Raw genomic sequence first — 19,217 nt, forward strand, 5'->3', positions numbered from 1 at the left:
CGCTCTTGTTGGAAAGGGAATTGTTTTAGCGGGGGAAAATATCCCTGTCTGCAGTAACGCAGAGCGCTTCTTAGCAAATAAACTACACACATTTACAAAAAAAAACAAAAAAAAAACACTTCGTTGCTCCTCTACGGTGCAACGCAACAGTGTAGCGGCCATGTTGCACGAGCTACTGCGTAGGTGCATACTGTTCGATCGTCACAACACCTTTATGGCGTGTTGCTAAGGAACCTTTTGAATGCCGAAACGCAAATTTTCGTTGTGCATAAATCTGCATGAAGATGAGAATAAAATTCCTGTCATTTATTTACTTCCCCTCGTACAATTTTCAATTTACTTACCTGATATTAAAAGTGGTAAATTTTAGGTATCTTCATGTTGTTTGTAGTCCAAAAATTGTAAAATAGACTAATATGAATATCAACCACTCAGCATATAGTTGTGGTTTTGACATGGAAGTCAACAAATTTAGGAAATTTCTCATATATTACAATACAAAATAAATAATTTCCATGAGAACCCATTGCCGTCCCAATATGAAAGTTTGCACAGAAATAGTCAATTGATGTCTTCAAAACATATATTTTTTTTAAAAAAAAAATTGTTTTTGAGATTTAAAAAAAACACATTTTTTCAAGTTTTTTTTAAAAAAAATTTACAAAATTCAAAAACCAGTCATGTTGCATTTCAAATTAAAGCTCATTAAAAGCGGAACAGAATGACACCTATTTGAGCTCTCTAGGTCAAATAGTTTTTTTGTTTTTTTCTACGGCTGTTTAAAGATTTCAAAATGTCAAATTTTGTGATTTTTGCTTTTTTTTAAAGTAATAACTCAAAAACTATGAGCCGAAAAAAAATCTGAAATTTGGACGTTTTCGTCAACTTTGCTGGTACTACCACTGTATCAAAAAATTATCAATTTCTGAAATGTCAAGGTGTGTCCTCCCCGTTGTCGTAGTGGAAGCTTCAAGGGGTCCCAGGTTCGATACCCGGTGGAGGCACAGAGCGGTTCGCGCACCACTTTAAACTGTAGGTCAAATTCTCCCGATTGGCCTATCTGTGCATAAAATAATAAATCCAAGCTCCTTATATACATGTGTGTGTGTGTAAATAGAGAGAGACAAAACATAAAATTATGCAAACTAAAATGTGCCAGTTGAATAGTAACGTACCCAACTACGCTTTTTTAAATAAGGCACCTGCCATTTCGCGTGCTCGTCTGGCTGTGCATACAAAGCACGTGCACAGGTAAACTTAAGGGTGATTGAATTCCTGTTTCCATGGCAGCGCTTTCGAGGCGGCCGAGGGAAAGTGCGCAAAGCTGCATTCCTGAGTAAGACCAATGGCAGAAAGGTCACTGGTGATTCTTCAAGCCAACAAAACGATCTTGGTTTCAAAGAAGTTTGAAAAATAAAACATCTACCAAGCTGTTCAATCGACTGATGTTTCTGTAGAAAAAGAGATGTCTCGTTAGTGTACCATGTTTTGTTCTGGTAAGCTTCAAGTCTTGAAACATGTCGACTGATTTCTCTCAAATACAATTTCAGATCAGACATTAAATTTGAGGTATCCCGTAGCAACTACAGGACTAGTAAAGAGAAGATACAATTGAAGATTGTATTCCATACACGAAGAGGACAAAAAAATAAGCCTTCAGTGAAAATAATGTACAGTATATATCCAAAAGTGACCGGACACCCATGTAAACGTGGCGGTAGTGCCATGGCCTGGGGATGTATTTACTGATTTGGGCTCGGGCCATTCGTTTTGTTCAATTGCAACAAGAACTGTTGTGTTTATGAGGACATTTTAGATAATAACATGCTGCCCACATTGTGGCAACAGTTTGGAATGGTACCTTTTTACTATCAGCACGATAATGCTCCTGTCCATAAAGCAAAGTCCATTGCATTGTGGTATGAGGACAATCAGGTGGATGTGCTTAGCTGGCCTGCTCATAGCCCCGACTGGAACCCCATAAAACATCTTTGGGATGAACTGGAACTGGAACTATTCACGACGCCACAGGACGAATGGAAAAAAATCAACCAGTAATATACCAGAACTTAGTGAAAAGCTTGCCCCGAAGAGCAATTGCTGTAATAATAACGAAGGGAGCTCCGACATCTAATTGGTTACCTGGTTGGTGTCTTTGGAATGAACAGCACTGTGTGTCTTGTGACTTTTGGCTATATAGTGTAGAATAGACTAGATTAGAGTTTCATTATTTACCGTCGCTTTTCTTCCATTTTTGGCTAATCGAGACAATGGGGATGAGTGTTAATATGATGAAATTGATGAAGGGACACTCTCATAGTGCTCCCTTGCTGGGTTTCGAACCCGGGACCTCTGGCGTCGTAGCGCGTGTGCTAAAAATTCTGCCACGGAGGTCGGTTAAATGGTGAACGATGGTGTGTAATTCCGATAAAATATATTGTAAAAGAACTGTAGACTAGAGGCTTACAGAATTGTGCAATTCCCTAAAACGTTACGTTCTTTCGTTCAGTTTGTTTCATTTTTTGTTTGAAGTCAACATCGTGCATGGAGAGACTAATCGGTACTGGACCTACAGTTTAAATTGGGATCCGAACCATTTTGCCATGTGCTTTCGCCGGGACCCTCTTGACTACAAAGCGGTTCTTTCGTTTTCCATACACTATTGAACCGTATTTATTATTGTTAATAATAAAACATGCCTTGAAGTAACAGATGCACGTTTCAAACTCTAATTTCAATTAATTACTTCATAATTTCGAGTGTACAGTACTGAAAGACATTTCCCTGCATAAATACCAAACCAATCTTTATCATTTCATTTAGAATTCAGCCCTTAACATCTGATTGATCGGTTACGGAATGGTTTGTTTTCTTAACTTCCGCGGAACGTTTCATTTTTTATTTCAAATCAAATCCCTGAAATGTGATATCCACACAGTCCTACCGTAAATATTATGTATTTTGCGCAGGAATCCGTTATCCCTCAACGTATTGAATTGCAATTACGGCAAGGATAGGAAGGGGGTGGGAAAGGTGAGGTGGAGGGGGTGGGTTAGATCGCTGTTTGAAATTGCGTCGAAAAGTACAGAGAGTGATATTAGAATTTTTAATCCTAGCGGCAGTTTTCCCGTTCTCGATTTTCCGCGTCTCTGCTAATTGTGTGATAAAATAAACATGAATGTTCTAATTTGAATGTCAGTCCGCGGGAAAGAAATTCCTCCAGCGGATGCCTCCTTTCCGGAGAGAGAGAAAAATATCCACACGCACACGTTTGTTGTTAATGCGTATGTATTTTGCAATGTGTTGACGTGTGTGTAGCATGAAGTTTTTTTTTTTTTTTTAATTACGCAGCGAGTGGTTATTTCAACAAGTAGGTCGTCGAGATGGAAAAATGATGGTCTGTTAGGTTTGAAAAACTCTTTCTATTTAATTTCTGATCTTTTTTAGAAATGACTTTTGTTTAAATCTCGCTCAATTTCTCTCGTTTCGTTCAACACATTGAGAGAAATCCCTCTTCACTGATCTGGTTTTCCTGCTAGGCACGTTGACTTATATTTTTCTTCATACACAGTGAATATGAATGAGTAACATATTTACGTTCCTTGATTTCTTGAACTCATCCATTTAGAAATTTCAGAAATTTTCCATTTTGCACACTGCGAGAACTATAGAATAGAAAATATATGTTGGCATTGTAACTTTATTATAGTTTCCTACACTCTGTCCCAGAAATCTCTGGAGCAAGCGAACGAAAGCAAGTCTTCTGTGCAAGCAGTGACTCGAGGGAGCACGACCAATGAAGGCGTGAGAGTGGGAGTGAGAGCATGGAGGGGAAAACGCGTCTGCAAACATTAAACCAGCCGTTAACAGCAGCGTGTTCTACGCTCACTCGCGTTCTCCCCTTATCGTTATGCGCGGCCTTGCTCCACAAATTACTTCGATTTCTGCAACTTTTATCTAACGCGAAGATGAATGGATACGTATGATGAAATCGATGAAAGGTAACACACAAGAAACATCGATGCCAAGGATGGGATTGTAACGCGGGACCGCTGGCGTCGTAGCCCGCTCTGTTAACAACTCCGCAATTATGGGCCGCTATTATTAGTTAATGGTAAAATTTACAATAATATAACCTTAAAAATGAACAGTTTGCTTGTTAATTTAGATAAAATGGGACACTGACGTTTTTTGTGCTGTGGAGAAATAATTTCGAAAAAAGAAAATGAACATGAAGAAGTGAAGGAACAAGAAAACAGGCAGCAAAAAATGGAAAGAAGTGGAGGAAGTACTGAAGAGAATGAAGAGAGGTAGAGCACCTGGGGTAGATGAAGTGCCAGTGGAAATGATACTAGGAGCAGGAGTGATTGGTGTCCAATGGCTGTACAGAGTAATGAAAACAGTGTGTGGCAGGAGATTGGATAAAGGGACTAACAGTTCCCATATTCAAGACGGGTGACAGAAAGGAATGTAAAAACTACAGAGGAATAACACTAATGTGCCACTCAGCATGGTGTACGAGAAAATATTAGACAAAAGAATAAAGGATGTAACAGAGCTGAACATGAGAGAGGAACAGGATGGATTTAGAAGGGGCAGATCAAGAGTAGATCACCATAAGGCAAATACAGGAAAGACACTATGAGTATGGAAATGATTTGATTATGGCATTCCTAGATATAGAAAAGGCATACGATAGCAAGGACAGAACAAATATTTGAAAAGCTCTAAGAGAGAAGGAGTAGAGGAAGAGATAGTGTGCAGAGTACATACTACATACAAGGTCAACCAGAGCTGTATGAAGACACCAGTGGGAAGAACGGAGTGGTATAAGTAATGGACTAAAACAGGGAAATACTCTTTTCACACTGGTCTTCATAATTACAATGGATGCAATTAACGAAGAGGTGAAAGAAGATAAGAGAGTAATAGATGAAGGCCCTGTTGTTCGCTGATGATTTAGTAATATGGGGAAATAGGGAAGAAGAAGTACAGGGACAGTTTGATAGTTGGAATGAGAAAATCAGAAGAGCAGGAATGAAATTGACTGCAGAAAAGAAAGAGGTGCTAATAACAACAAGAAACAGAGCCAGAAATAAACCAAGAATAAAGGTGGACACGGAAGAGTTGAGGGTAGTTGAGAGCTTAAAATATCTGGGAAGCATTATTGAGAGAAGTGGAAGAATAGATGAGGAGGTAAACAGAAGAGGACAAATGGGTGGTGGACTATATCAAATCGTTAGAAGATTAATATGGAACAGGGATGTACCTATGAAATGAAAGAAGGTAATATATAACACATATAATGTGCCAATAATTACGTATGGATCAGAGACTTGGACAATGACAGAGAGAGAAAAAGAAAGATGCAAGCAGTGGAGGTGAAATTTTTAAGGAGTAGGGAAGACTAGTAGAGATAGGATAAGGAATGAGGAGATCCGATAGACCGTGGGTGGTGGTGACGCTTCAGGACAGAATAGATCAAGCACAGATGAAATGGTTTGGACACATGAAGAGGGTGGATGCAGAAAAACTACCAGTAAGATCTTACAAGGCACAAGGAGTGGGAATAAGGCCAAGATGGAGATGTCGGTGGAAAGAGCAGATAGCGGAGAGTGTTAGGAGAAGGGGACAAGATTGGAACAACGTGGAAAAAGCGAGGAGTGGTAGAAGATCAGGAAAAAATGGGGAGGCTTGACTTCTATGCTGACCCAGCCAGTGGCAGGAAACGGCAAAAGATGATGATGATGTGCTGTGGCTAGAAGTAACGATGGAGTAGGTAACTGTCCTACCGCGTTAGACAAAACTAGCTCGAGAGGACGAATCTACTCACGAAAGTGGATAAACATGAAAGAAACAACGCTCTAGTTTTCAGATCAGTATTGCGTTTATTTTGTTCATTATCGCTCGCTTTGTTGTGTTTGCGATGATTTCTACAACTCTCAACTCCTCCCTTAACGTATTTTGCATAGCGATGTTACCACGTGTGAAACTTCAATGTTGTTTCAGCGCTGGACCTAGTTTGCTGGTCCAGTTCGCGCACTTGCACTTGCACCTATGGTCTCAAATAACGCAGACGAATTGTAATTACACCTTATCCACATACGCTAGGAGCGCTACGTTCACATTATGTCAATTTCCCGCCTAGCCAACACACATTTAAGACCGGAATTCTGGTACAATTTTGCTACCTATGACCTACCAGTGATGACGTAGCATGGTAAAGTTTGCACTGGCCTTGTTTATAAGAAGGTGTTGGTTTATCGCAACAGAAACCAAATGTTGCAAAATGAGCAAGGGCGTAACATATACAAATGAAGGAGACTAGAGTTCGTATCTGGTAGATCTCGGATATATAGTAGATTGGACGGTACGTGATTAATCAACTTTCAACATAAACTTGAATAAAAAATAGCTTAAGAAGTTTGGATGGATCTCAGAAAGTGAATTTGAGAGGTAGTGTGTAAAGCTAAGATGAATCTACAAGAGACATCATGTAAAGGTATTAGAGAACTTGAAGATTACATCCCTGCCTGCTGAAAAATTAAGTAAGGCGAAAAGTTTAATATTTCAAGTTGATGAATACAGGGGGGGGGACAGAAAAAAACTTTAATTAAAAAAAAAGAAGTCGAACGGGGCACATTTAATTGAAATTGAAATTAAAGAACAGATTTATCGTTAAATCTTCATTACTAGGACGTCTTCCCTTAACTTTTTTTTTAAACTTTTTTTTCCTTTTTGCTCCTTCCGAAATAATGCAATGGGAGAACAAGAAGGAGATTTGAGAAGCGGACCGGAACTGTGCTTAAGACGAACCAGGAACAATTGTGTCTTTTCAATGACTGTAAGTAGCTTAGAGTTCCAACAGAGAATTCGCTTCTATGGCTTATTGTGGAGAGAGAGAGGTAGGGATCGAGGAGAGAGGCAGTGATGGAGGGAGAGAAAGAGAGAGGAGAAAATCGCTGGAGAAAAAATATGGCTGCGAGATTTTGTTTGGTTTCTCGTCTTCTTCTCTCCCTCTCTTAGGAGGATTCGGTGTCCAACCTCACGGACCAACTGTTCGCGACAATATCTCTCCAACGCAGTCGGCTGGAGGTTGGTCCCGGAGGCGAGAGAGGGAGGAGAGAGTCCTGGAGGCACAGTTCGAAAGGGGATCCTGTAGGATGCTGTATCTGTTTCCTCCAGACGTGAACAGGCACCAACTCTCGGGTGTCCAGCTTTCCTCTTTTTCGGCACAGATTTAGTTACGGCTTATTCAGCTTTTGGGATTTTCAAGTCGCATTCAGCCTTAGGTAAGAGCAAGTGGAGGTTGTAACACATTTCGGAGCATCTAACTCTGACGTGGCTACTTCTTTTGTCGGACGCGTGAGTGGAACGCGCTTACTTTTTGAGATAAATTACTATACCGCGGTTACTTTTCTCAGGCATGAAACTGTGAAGCAGTTGAAACAAAGAGGATTATTTTTAAAGTATGAATGAGCCTGTAATGCATTTGCTTTTGAAGACATTGAAGTGTAACTCATTTACTTTTGGAGATATGGAATTATAACGTGGTTACTTTCTTGGGAACAAATCATATGCAGTGTTTTGATTGAAGGTCCTTAAGTAAAACAAAGCAAAAAACCGTTCTGGAATATTATCTGCTGCGCCAGTGTTTCTCTATGTTGCACAGAAGACGTTGTAAAATAGTCAGGGATAGTCCGTTGTATACGAGACTGTAATTTAAGTGTCAAATACACTGTACAAATATTGCTAGTACATTTAATGTATTATTGTTATATACTCAGGCCACGTGAATGTGTTCAAGTACGACCTAGTAATTCAATATAGAACGTGTAATAAGTTAGCCGGTGGAACAGTGCCACGTTTTGTTGTTTTCAGTTTATGAAATTGGGAACCTGAGATCAGTGTTGTTTTGTTATTTTAGATGCCATTGATCTAGAAAAAATAGAATTTGCACACTGCATGCCCGAAGGTGCTTGAAACTACCGAGCGTTTTGCCACAATTCTAACGACAGATATCTTTCCAAAAATAAGAATTCCGATGCGAATCTTCATCAACTTCTACTGGAAACTTCTCAAAATGAACAGAACCCAAAATAAGAAAACAGTTCATAATAAAACTAAGAAATATCGTCGAAGGAAGCTGTCGAATCATGGTACTGTTTAGTTTGCTGTGAGCACAATGTTCTAGACATGAAAAAGTATATAATGTGCAATGTCAATGTTTATAAAATCTGTATTGGATTAACAAGAAAGGACAACAAAAGTTGTGTGCCTCATTCATCTTGATTCCTAACGTACACAAGAGTGTAATTTTTACTATTTAGTAATGTTATAGTAAAGATATCTTGAAACGAATGCTTCGCATTTCATTCGCAATGTTTCCTCGAAAAATCTGGATCTGGATTCACTTCACGAACGCGACCGACGAAGCCTCTTACCTTGCTCAGTCCCTCTTCTCCGCCCGCCTTACAACGCTACAGTATCGCTGCTCTCTCTGCAGTCCACAAGTGCATACGAGAGCTACATACACTGCGGGTTCACCGTGCCTACACAGAGAATCAAAAACGTGTCAATCGACACATATACTTTGACTCCAATAACACATTAATGTGCATAAACTGAAAATGATGCACTTTACGGTGTGTCAAAATACAACTGTAGAATTTTTTAGTGGACCACGCGGAACACCAGCTGATAAAAGTACTCTTTCATGCACTTGCGTGTATATTTTGACACACCCAAAAATTAATCAGTGGCGCTTTATGCACGATCATGTGCTTGAAGTCAAAATACAGTTCGTTCGTTTTGGCTCTGGGCCGAGATAGCGTGTGACATGACGTGACATGCCGGCATTTTCGTCCCGTAAGGTCTCGCTTATTTACGCCCATATCTTTAGCATGTAAACAATTATATTTATATTTCATAACGAGTACTAACGTGCGTCATAAGTAGACCTCAGACTTTAGGTTGTTAATCTATTTTTTTTTTCCTTTACAGGTATGCAAGATATAATAAGTTATGTCAACGTTTGATTAAAGAACGCCAACAACTGATGAGGTTTCATAGTGCCTAAAAAACTATTTTGCTTGCTAGAACCTATTTTAGGTTTCTGAGACTAAATCAAGCCTTTTTTTAAGGTTTTTATATACTATTTTTAAAGGTTTTACAGAATTTTTATGTCGCACAGAGGCATGACGAACATGTTTGAAACGTACTCCCTGTTGATTTACCTTCCTCCAAGTCCTTGGTAGATTTTCCGAAGCTCTAAACAAAGCAAAATGTCTGGTCCCACTGTTACCTGTACAAGCCAAAGTGGACTATCTGCGTGGTCTTGCTCACTTTCGCGTCACTTCGCTGCTTTGTGGCAAACTAACATTTCAGCATTGAAGTTTGCACCACCGACTATGTTTTTGTTGAAATATTATTTTCAGCATATACGATGATCCTCAGAGACAAAATTGCGGAGTTTGACTGTGGATAACATGAAAAAAGATTGTTGCCTAACTATACGGCGAAGAGTGGATTTCAATAGCAAATTTCCAATGGTAATATCTGCCATTGCCGTAGGGTTAGGCAACACACATAACGTTATGCAAGATAGTGCGTATCCCATTTTCATTGCCGGTGACTGTACCTAATCAGCATTTTTCAGGAATTTTGAAGTATTTTAAGTATTTTTGAACCTACTTCAGGATTTTTCGGGCCTAACCTAATATTTTTAGGACCTATTTTAGGATTTATAAAGCCTATTTTAGTAACCTAAAAGCACACTTTTTAGAACCTAAAAATCCGAGGTCTAGTCATACGAGATGTTCAAAGTTGTACACGCGCTATCTCGGCCCGGAGCCCAAACGAACGCACTGTGTATGTGTCAATTGACACAATTTGGGTCGTGTGCGTAGACTTAACACATAAATACAGCTTAGGGCAGCTGTTACCGCAGTAGAGAATGCTAACCACTACAGCACTAAGGTCGGCCTTTGTCATTAAAATTCAGCGGGGAAAAAGAAAATTTGCAGGCAATCTTTCAAAAGTGGATAATTGGCCGACTTCGACAAAAGCAGAGAAACATACGCAAAAATAATTTCCTCTTCGAGACGTTCTTAAGAAATCAAAATTTTCTCAGAACCATCTGTTTCCACTTCGCCCCTCCCCTCCTCTGAGTATAATGGGGAAATCATTAAACGACGCTTTAAAACAACATTTCAGCGACTGGGCTCGTTTTGAATGCGACGTCTTTTAACTGAGCGCGCAACAAATGGTATTAATATCTGTCTTCCTGCCCTAGTCACGTGATGCGCCAGACCATCTTGAGAGAGAAGAGGCGTCATTTAATTACTCGTAATTAAATATCAGTCGAAATTAAACTTCCAAGAGAAACTGTGGACCAAAACGCAAACGAGATCATTGCAAGAGAAGATAAAAATCCAGACTGTGTGAAATTTCGCTCTCAACGCAATGCCTAGATTGAATAAGGAACTATCATTTGGCCAATAAAAAGTATCCATTATTCGAGATTGAGACAACCGAGAGGCATATATATTATTGTTATTGTTTTAATAAAATTCTATTACCAAATTATGTAAACTTGTGGACTTAAATGCAAATGCAATTACGAAGAGAAATTATGCTGTGGTTAAGAGAAGCACAGATGCAAATACATTTTTGGGAATAATGTGCGTGTTTTCAATGTAAGAATTGAGTGGGTTTGGGATGGTACCGACGATGAGAAGTTCTTTCAAGAATTCGGTATGATATATTAAATATATATATATATATATATATATATATATACACACACACACACACACACACTGTCCCAAAAGGCTGTGTATTAAGTGAACAAAAACAAGTTTTCTTGATCCAGTAGTTATGAAAAAAAACTATTAAGTATAATCTAAAACAACACAATATGGTCGCTATTTCGAAATAACTTTACGCAACGATTTTAGTGATTCGTTACAGTCAGTGGCGGCGATTGAGTACCAAAACCGGGGGTTAGGGTGCCAAAACTGAGGGGGGTTAAAGACAGTTTACTTTTCCCTTTGGTAGATAAGGTTTAGCATAGTGTGGGACCAAAAGTAGCAAAAAGTGGGGGGCGGGGCAACTGTCCCCTCGCCCCCACTAATCGCCGCCACTAGTTACAGTCAATGTAAAAGTATTGTACAAATTCATTTTGATGTCCCAATATGTACTCTAGCAAGCAAGATAACAAAAATCAAATCCTCTTGATCTAGAACCTATAAATCTCATTAAATTTGATTACAGTCAATATTTTGATGCGTTTTGCGCCAGAATAGTTAGAGATATCTTCCAAAGTTTATTTATTCGCAAATATTAATGTTCCGTTATTAGCAAACACGACAGTTCATGAAATGATTAATGAATATGTGTAACAGCGAATGCACAATGTACTTATGAAACGTGATAATTAGACAATATTTTGTACATTTCTGTAATCTCATATAATGCGCATATTCTTTCCGATACTTATGTTTGCTAATCTACTGATAACGTCAATCATAATAAGGTTATATTGCATAAATGGTGTCAAATATTAGCTTAAAAAACTACAAACAAGACCGATAATAAATGGTAATACTCTAAATAGTGTTTCCTCTCAGTATACTGCATGTAATATGCGGTTTCTCTCGCCAGAATATCCAGACATTCTTCACACAATAATGTATACCTTGCATCTTACAAAATAAGGTCATATTGACCCCCTCCAGCATCCTTGATTGATTCAATGATTTGCTATTTTCTACTTCGCTTCTTGTGCCACTTTTGGCTAACTTGCAAAGAGGGGGATGAGTGATAATATGATGAATGGACACTCACAAACATCCATGCCCTGGCCAGGATTCGAACCTGTACCCCTGGACGTTGTAGCGCGATGTGGTAACTACTCCACAACAGAGTCGGCCCTCCAGCATCCATACACTTTTGTACGGTAGTTTGCAAATTGGAGACGACATGTGCCAAAGTGACATCGGTAATGACAGCAGCTTTCCGTTGTGAATACAGGATTTTGACTGTACAGATCCTTCACCATACATATTCCGAAATGTCCTTTCATATTGTTCAGATGTGCTCGTTCGACAATATTATCTAAAACAATGAACACGCGCCATTCAACATGTTTGTGGCACACGCCACCACTCTACACAGAATCGCATCTCAAGGTCACGGGTACAGTTCATTTCGTTGAGGAGTGTGGTTGTTCTGCTTCGATAGATGTACACTTTGTCAATATAAATGGCAATAAGGAACCATACTAAAATTAATATTTATTGAGGTATCATTGGATTCCTTCCAAGAGAATCACGCTTTATTACAAAAGTATTATTACTAAATCGATTTGGATTCTACGAGGAAAAATTCAAAAAAAATTCTGCCCATCCGTACGGTATATCACATTTAAAGTGTAATAAAATTATATACTGAATTGAGACTGGTGTTCATTTCATTCTGCACGGAACAGCAAAAACAGGATATTATTACAACGCAAATAGACGCTAAATAAGTTTCCATTTTGTACTTACCTGGCACTCGTATGTTCCATTGTCTCTCTTCTGCACATACTTTATTTGCAGTGTCCAGTCATCCGAGCCCTCTGCATGTATGATCTGGAACCTCTCGTCGTTCGTGTATGTGAGCGTGCCTGACGTCAGTATGTGCCAATCTCGCCTTCTCACCCATGTGATCTGAAACAAAGAGACCAGGTTGTACAAATATATTCAGAAAATAATATCTACAATTTTACAAGCTAGATCTCGTTCAGGCCAAGGCTGACCTCCTTATATTGCAGTTGAGTTCTGAAATCTTGAAATTACTACTTGCTCTGTGAAGAACAAAAGTGTTATTGTATGCCCGTGCGTAGATTAGACTTTTATTCTAATTTGTATTTTTCCTTGCATTTTTTACTCCTTTACATTTTTTGTATTGTTTTTTTCATTTATTTTATATTTCAATGTAGTCTACTAAATTTCACATGAAAAAAATATGTGTAAACATGTTGAAGTGGAAGAAAAGGTTTCACAGCCTTAACTTATCCATGTAAATCAAGACAAGATAAATAAATCAGTGTGTTGAATAAAAACACAAAGTCCATCTAGTTTATACCCCAGACACGTGTAAAATAGACGCCAACTTTGATGGTAAGACCTCCTACCCTTGCCCCCAGATTTCTCAAGGTAGATGTTCTGAGTATAAACTATTACTTATTTCAATTTTTGAACGCATCCTAATATTTGTTCCCCTGGTGGGGAATGTAAAGTCTTGTTTCTTTGAAAGAATGTCTACCTTATGCACCGATAGGTTAACCGGGACTGAATCAACTACGGTTGAAAGTAGTACAAAGGGCTTTCATATATGGAAGAGATTTGTATAAAACTCCTGCATTAGAAGTGCATGAAAACATGTTAACATTATGATTTTCAGTGAAGCCGCTGTCTACTGTAATACATTTTCAACCTTTTCTGGAAGCTTGTGAATACCACTTGCGTTTCATGTTGTTCATGTATTCATCCTTGCCTAGCTGGGATTTTCGGTTTCTGACCGCTCAAGAAGACTTTAATGTGTCTAAGCAAATGGTAATCCGAGGGAGCCAATTCTGGACTCTACTGAGGATGACGTACGACTTTACCGTACTTTGATTTTCTTAACACTGGAAGCGTTAAAGAGATGGTGTGGGGATGTGCATTCTCATGCAGAAAACAAATATAATCCTTTCTTTCCTTCGCTTGGAAAGAATTGCTGGCACCTTTATTTAGGCGAGAAGTGTTGAATGAAGGTGTGCCGACACTTTTCAGTGCCGGTTTCAGAACAGTGGTCGTTCTATTTCCTAATTGGGCCAGGATTGAAAGCGAGAGAGTTCGAGATTAAAAAGAGAGGTGAACGTATATTGGCTCCCACATATACTGTGTTTTCTGACATATTTCTCAAATTGGAAACATATTACAATTTTGAACATGGAGGTAAGAGCAGTTACAAAACTGATTACTTAAAAACATAAAAAAAGTATTATGATGTCTTTTGGGAACTACTTCACTCAGAACATCAGATGAGCAAATATGACACTACTGATTCTCTTCATTTTTTCAGACGTTCGCTTCATGTTTCATGCATTTTTGATGCGTGTATACGATGAACAGACCTATAAAGTTTCATTTCTACATATCAAGTACGCATCTATAATAATCTAGCGATATCTTTACACAGTTTCGAAACTAAAGTTCTGCGTGTAATGAACGTGGATTTAAACATGCAAGAAGGAACTAAGTTACACTTAAAACCAGGAAGAAACGATAGCAAGAAAGAGAGATGAAAAATTTCTAGTGAAGAACAAAACTGTTTGTAGAAAACAAATTGACGTAACCGTCGTAACGCATTCGATATCCACTTTCTCATCGTTGTTCGCTCTATTGGTGAACATGCAATGCAGTTTTGATGTGGTTATTGGTATGACACACTTTAAGCGGATCACTGTGTAACAAATTTAAAGATAACTTCAATTGGAAATGTTTTCCAGAGTCTAATCGACAGCATACTGACTAACACAATCAACGTATTGCCTTGTAATCAAGGGGTGCCGGGTTCGATACCCGGTGGAGTCACATACTGGTTCGGATCCCATTTTAAACTGTAGGACCAGTCCTGATTAGTTTGTTTTTATCGTACTTTGTTCTTAACGTTCGACTAGACCTTTGGCAGCCGAATGGGCGAATATTTTAAAAATTTTCCTCTTGGATATTCCAAAATATGAAACATTACATACGCATAGAATTCCTTCTAGACCTTAGACGTGAATTTTCGTGTAGTTATGTTTCACTGTTGTCTAGATATTATCAAAAGTTTTGCGATTACGTAAGTCTATTAAACTATTGGTAATATCTAGACAACAGTGACAGAAAACTACACGAAACTTTACGTCAATGCTCTAGAATGAATTCTAAGCGTATGTAATGATTCATACTTTGAAATATCCAAGAGGTTTTTCTAATGGAGGTAAAAAGGTAAAGTGTTCCCCTGTGCATAGCACCACGCCATGAAGGCGTATAGGGGGTGTGGGGGTAACGCCCCACACTTTCTTCATCCGGTCGTGAGTGAGGGTGATGTGATCAGCATCACGCCCCTGACCGCCTTTACCCCCCAGGGTTTCCCCCAGGTACCCATGTTATTCGACGCTGGGTTGGCGCCGGGGCCGCTTCCACCGTTAGAAAAGTTCCCGGATTTGAACCGGCCGGGGATCGAACCCGGGACCTTGAGCATGGTAGTCAGACGCGTTACCGACTGAGCCACTGCGGCCACTTTTCTAATGGAGTGGAAAATTTTTAAAAAAATTGCCCATTCAGCTGCCAAAGATCCAGCCGAGCCTTAAGTACACTTTTTGATCAGACAGATTTGGAGTGAACCTACAGCTCAAAGTAGGATAGGAACCACTGGGTCTGTCTGCACTAAGGAGGGCCAAATCCAAAATTATATGCGGATATCGGATAATTTTCTATTCGGATATCAGATATTCTGATATCAAGTCAGGCCGTATATCCGAATTATCCGGATGTACAATATACGGATTATCCGGATATTTTTGTGTATCTGCATTATCCATTTTATCCGTAACGGATATCGGATATTTTGAAATGCGGATATCAGTTATTTTTTGGCCATCCCTAGTCTTCACTGGGAACTAAAAAAAAAGGTCCCTTAATTACAGGGCACCCGTATCATCTCATTGGTTTGACTCACGATGGAGGCACATCTGTATCTCACATTTAAACTCCCGCTCTGTACTCTGTCCCAGAAGTCTGTGTAGCAAAGCCGCGGACAACGATAGAGATGGGACTGCTGCAGTCGCGTTTCCTCCTCCATGCACTTACTTCTCTCATGCGTTCATTAGTCGAGCCCTCTCGAGTCACTACTTGCGCGCAAAGAACCTATTTTCGTTCGTTTGCTCCCCAGACTCCAGAGACGTAGTTTGGTCCCAGTTATTCGAATCTGCTCATGTCGAAACCTTTTTCTAAAATTCCTTTATCCTATTAAGCACGAGCGTAAATGTGTTTCGCAGTTTTCTTCCATACTCTCAACACAAATCCCCCGCCCCACAGAACGAAAAGTAGTTTTGTAGTATTTCAAAAAGTTGAGAAACAAAACCCAACTTGTCAATGTCCATGCCTTAATTTTTCTCTGTTTCTGCCTAACTTAGCAAGTTGTCTGGCAGGAGCTAAGAAACTTATTCTTTTCTCGAAGAAGATAACAACTACGGCTGAAAAATTCATATCCTTTAATGGCGTCTTGCTAGGGAAATTAATGTTGAATGACTTGCCTGCTTTCCTAATTCAAAGATACGGGTTCTGGAAATACCTAACCATGAATGCTGGGAAGGCACTATGAACTCATGTGTGTGAAACTACAATTTCCATTCTTCCCTATTATCAGTGTTGCTGTTCACTGACTGGTTGAATAAGCTATTGACTTATTTGTTTCCTAAAATTTGTTTTGGGTTCGGAAGACCACAGGCCATTGCACACTTTTCTCAATATGGAGAAATTTGGAATTTAAGTACATTTTATACACAGATAGGCTAATCGAGACGTCAACTAAAGTTTATTGATTGATTGATTAGGTGTATTTTACTTCGCATTTATGCCACTTTGCGCTAATCGCAAAACCGAGAATGAGTGGTAATATGATGAATTGATGAAGCGACATTCATGCTCGTGCAGGTATTCGAACCTGGGACCCCGGCATCGCAGTGCGCTCTGCTAAACACTCCACCACGTAGACAAGCACCAAATGTTTAAAGTGGGAACCAGTCACCCTGTTCCGGGAATCTCTGGAGCAAGACAACGAAAACGAATCTCTGCGCAAGTAGTGACTTGAGAAGGCTCGACCAATGAACATGGAAGTGGAAACGCAGCTGCAGCTACCAGCTGTGTGCAGCAGCGCGCACTGATTTGCTCGGCCCACTCGCTCTCTCCCATCTCCATCGTTACGTGCTGCCTTGATCCACAAATTTCAGAGAGGGAGAGAAAATGTATGTGCCTCCACCGGGTACTGAACCTGGGATCGCTTGATTACACTGCAACGACGTTACTACTACGCCATCGTGAAGGCAATATGGGGGTACAATCCACCAGATTTGAAACTTATTAAGTCGCTTTTTTCTGCTTTTGGAAGATGAGGATGAGCGATGATACGATGAAATCGATGAAGGAACAGTCACACAGGACCCTAGGCCTGGATTCGAACCCAGGAACCCTGACGTAGTAGCGCGCTGTGGTAACCACTATGCCTCATAGGTCTGCCATAATCTACAAGATAATGAATTAAAAGTAACATATATTTTTGAAATGACCGCCAGCCCCTGTGCCACATCGCGCTACGACGCGGTTCGAATCCCGGCCTGTCCATGGATATTTGCGAGTGTCCATTCATCATTCTCATCACATCATCACTCATCCCCATCTTCGTAAATTAGTCAGAAGTGGCACAAAAGAGAAGGAAAATAAAGCAAATCAATCAATTTTGAGGTGACCCGTATAAAAAACAAACTGAACACGTCTAAAAACTATATTCGCTATTGATAAAAGCTGAGGTTGTTAAAGAACAAACTAGCGTACGTGACAACACACAACCCCACAGAGGATCATTCTTGCTGTAGGTTCATGCGACAATCTTGTTGTCTTACAAATAATCCGTTTCGGAGATGTACGACATGGAAGAGATGTTTCCTTCCTCAGAAGTACCTTCTCAGAAGATCTCTCTTTACACACCCACTTTTGCTCTTGAATATCAGAGCATGCGCAGTACGTGATTACCTCTGCATGCAAGAGGATACACGTGGCAGTGCTTCATGCCGCAGAGGACACTGGGGGTCGACGACACCGACGAAATCATTCGCTAACCTCCGAATTTTAATTTAGCATAAACGCTCCTTCCAAGGGGCCCGAGTATTCTAATGCAATTTGTGTTAACAGCCTGTTGCACGATGTTCCCAGCGATGCCGCTCCAAAACTCGCGATGTTGCTACTTTTACGATCAGCCACACTAGCGCCATCTGAATTAACCTGGAGGAAACTCTGGTGTGAGGACTACTTCCGGTAAATGCTACGCCATTTCCTTTTGGGTTCGCCCCCTTCCGCTTCCTCTAAAGCCAGCCTATTAGGAGTGAGCATTCTTGGGTTTATTATACTCCTCCCATGCAGGAGCAATTAAGGGACTTGCCTAGGTCCACCTTTGTGCGGCTTTGCATTGGTCCGCAAAAGTTGGCGGTAAACCTACATGAAATTGGGTCCTCCCCTGTCTCCCCTCATAGAAATTCGACGACGCAATTCTGAATTCAAAATTGCGTCGTCGAATCAAAACGCCAAGCGTTTTACGAGGTGGAAAGAACTCTAAAACGCTTTAGAGAAACTGTGGCGCACGGTTAATTAAAAATTACTAGCTTGGTTTATTCTGAGGCACTAATCAACGAACTTCATAATACTAATAATTCCCAAGAGCGTGTCACTTCAAATATGTTCCTCAAACCGTTCTGTCCTGACTCAGGTTAATGTATTTGTCTTTTAACAGCCTATTTCTTCTAGATAGCTTTGAAAATTATCATCAGCATGTATTTGAACTTTAGCATGAATGACAAATAGTATCTGTAAACACTAGCGTAGGGCGTGATATTTTTTTTCGGAGTGGGCTGAAATTGTAAAGCTGGATATCACATACCTCCGTTGTAGGCAGGGGCGGGATAAATTATAAAATATTTCCCGATTAACATTTTCAAACCTTTTGAAAGTTGCTCAATGACATAAATGGTAATCTGGGTCATTTTAAGGGGAGTTTGCATTTATCACTTTGGTTTTCCCGACTTCTTTACTGCTGCTTTCTTTTGAAAATTGCGATTTCCTAAAAAATTCGGAAAGGGCTGTAGCACCATCAGAATCAGAGTACCTCGGTATCCGCACACGTGGAATTTAATGCAGAGTGGAACTTTTATGAAATTCATGTAAGTTTTGGTGGTACGATTTACATTTATCGATAGTGGAACATATATGAATCGCAACACAATGAGTTATGTTCCGATTTCTATTTAGTATTTCTCAAGAGTGGAATACATACGAAGCGCAACACAGTGAGTCATGGTACGATTTATATTTACTTCTCAGGAGTGGAATACATACAAAGCGCATCACATTGTGTGATGTTACAATTTC

General features: G+C 39.7%; 1 protein-coding gene across 1 annotated transcript in view; it reads right to left on the reverse strand.

Moving 5' to 3' along the window:
- Window positions 1-19,217, reverse strand: part of LOC145995385 (neurotrimin-like) — a 366,883-nt gene that overhangs the window by 71,512 nt on the left and 276,154 nt on the right. Inside the window, exon 4 of the mRNA XM_083131989.1 lies at window positions 12,552-12,713. Coding sequence (XP_082988115.1) covers window positions 12,552-12,713 — 162 coding nt within the window. The remainder of the gene's footprint in view (window positions 1-12,551; window positions 12,714-19,217) is intronic.

The sequence above is a fragment of the Lepisma saccharinum genome, chromosome 1, assembly GCF_977018435.1.
Source record: "Lepisma saccharinum chromosome 1, izLepSacc3.1, whole genome shotgun sequence".
Taxonomy (NCBI): Eukaryota; Metazoa; Arthropoda; class Insecta; order Zygentoma; family Lepismatidae; genus Lepisma; species Lepisma saccharinum.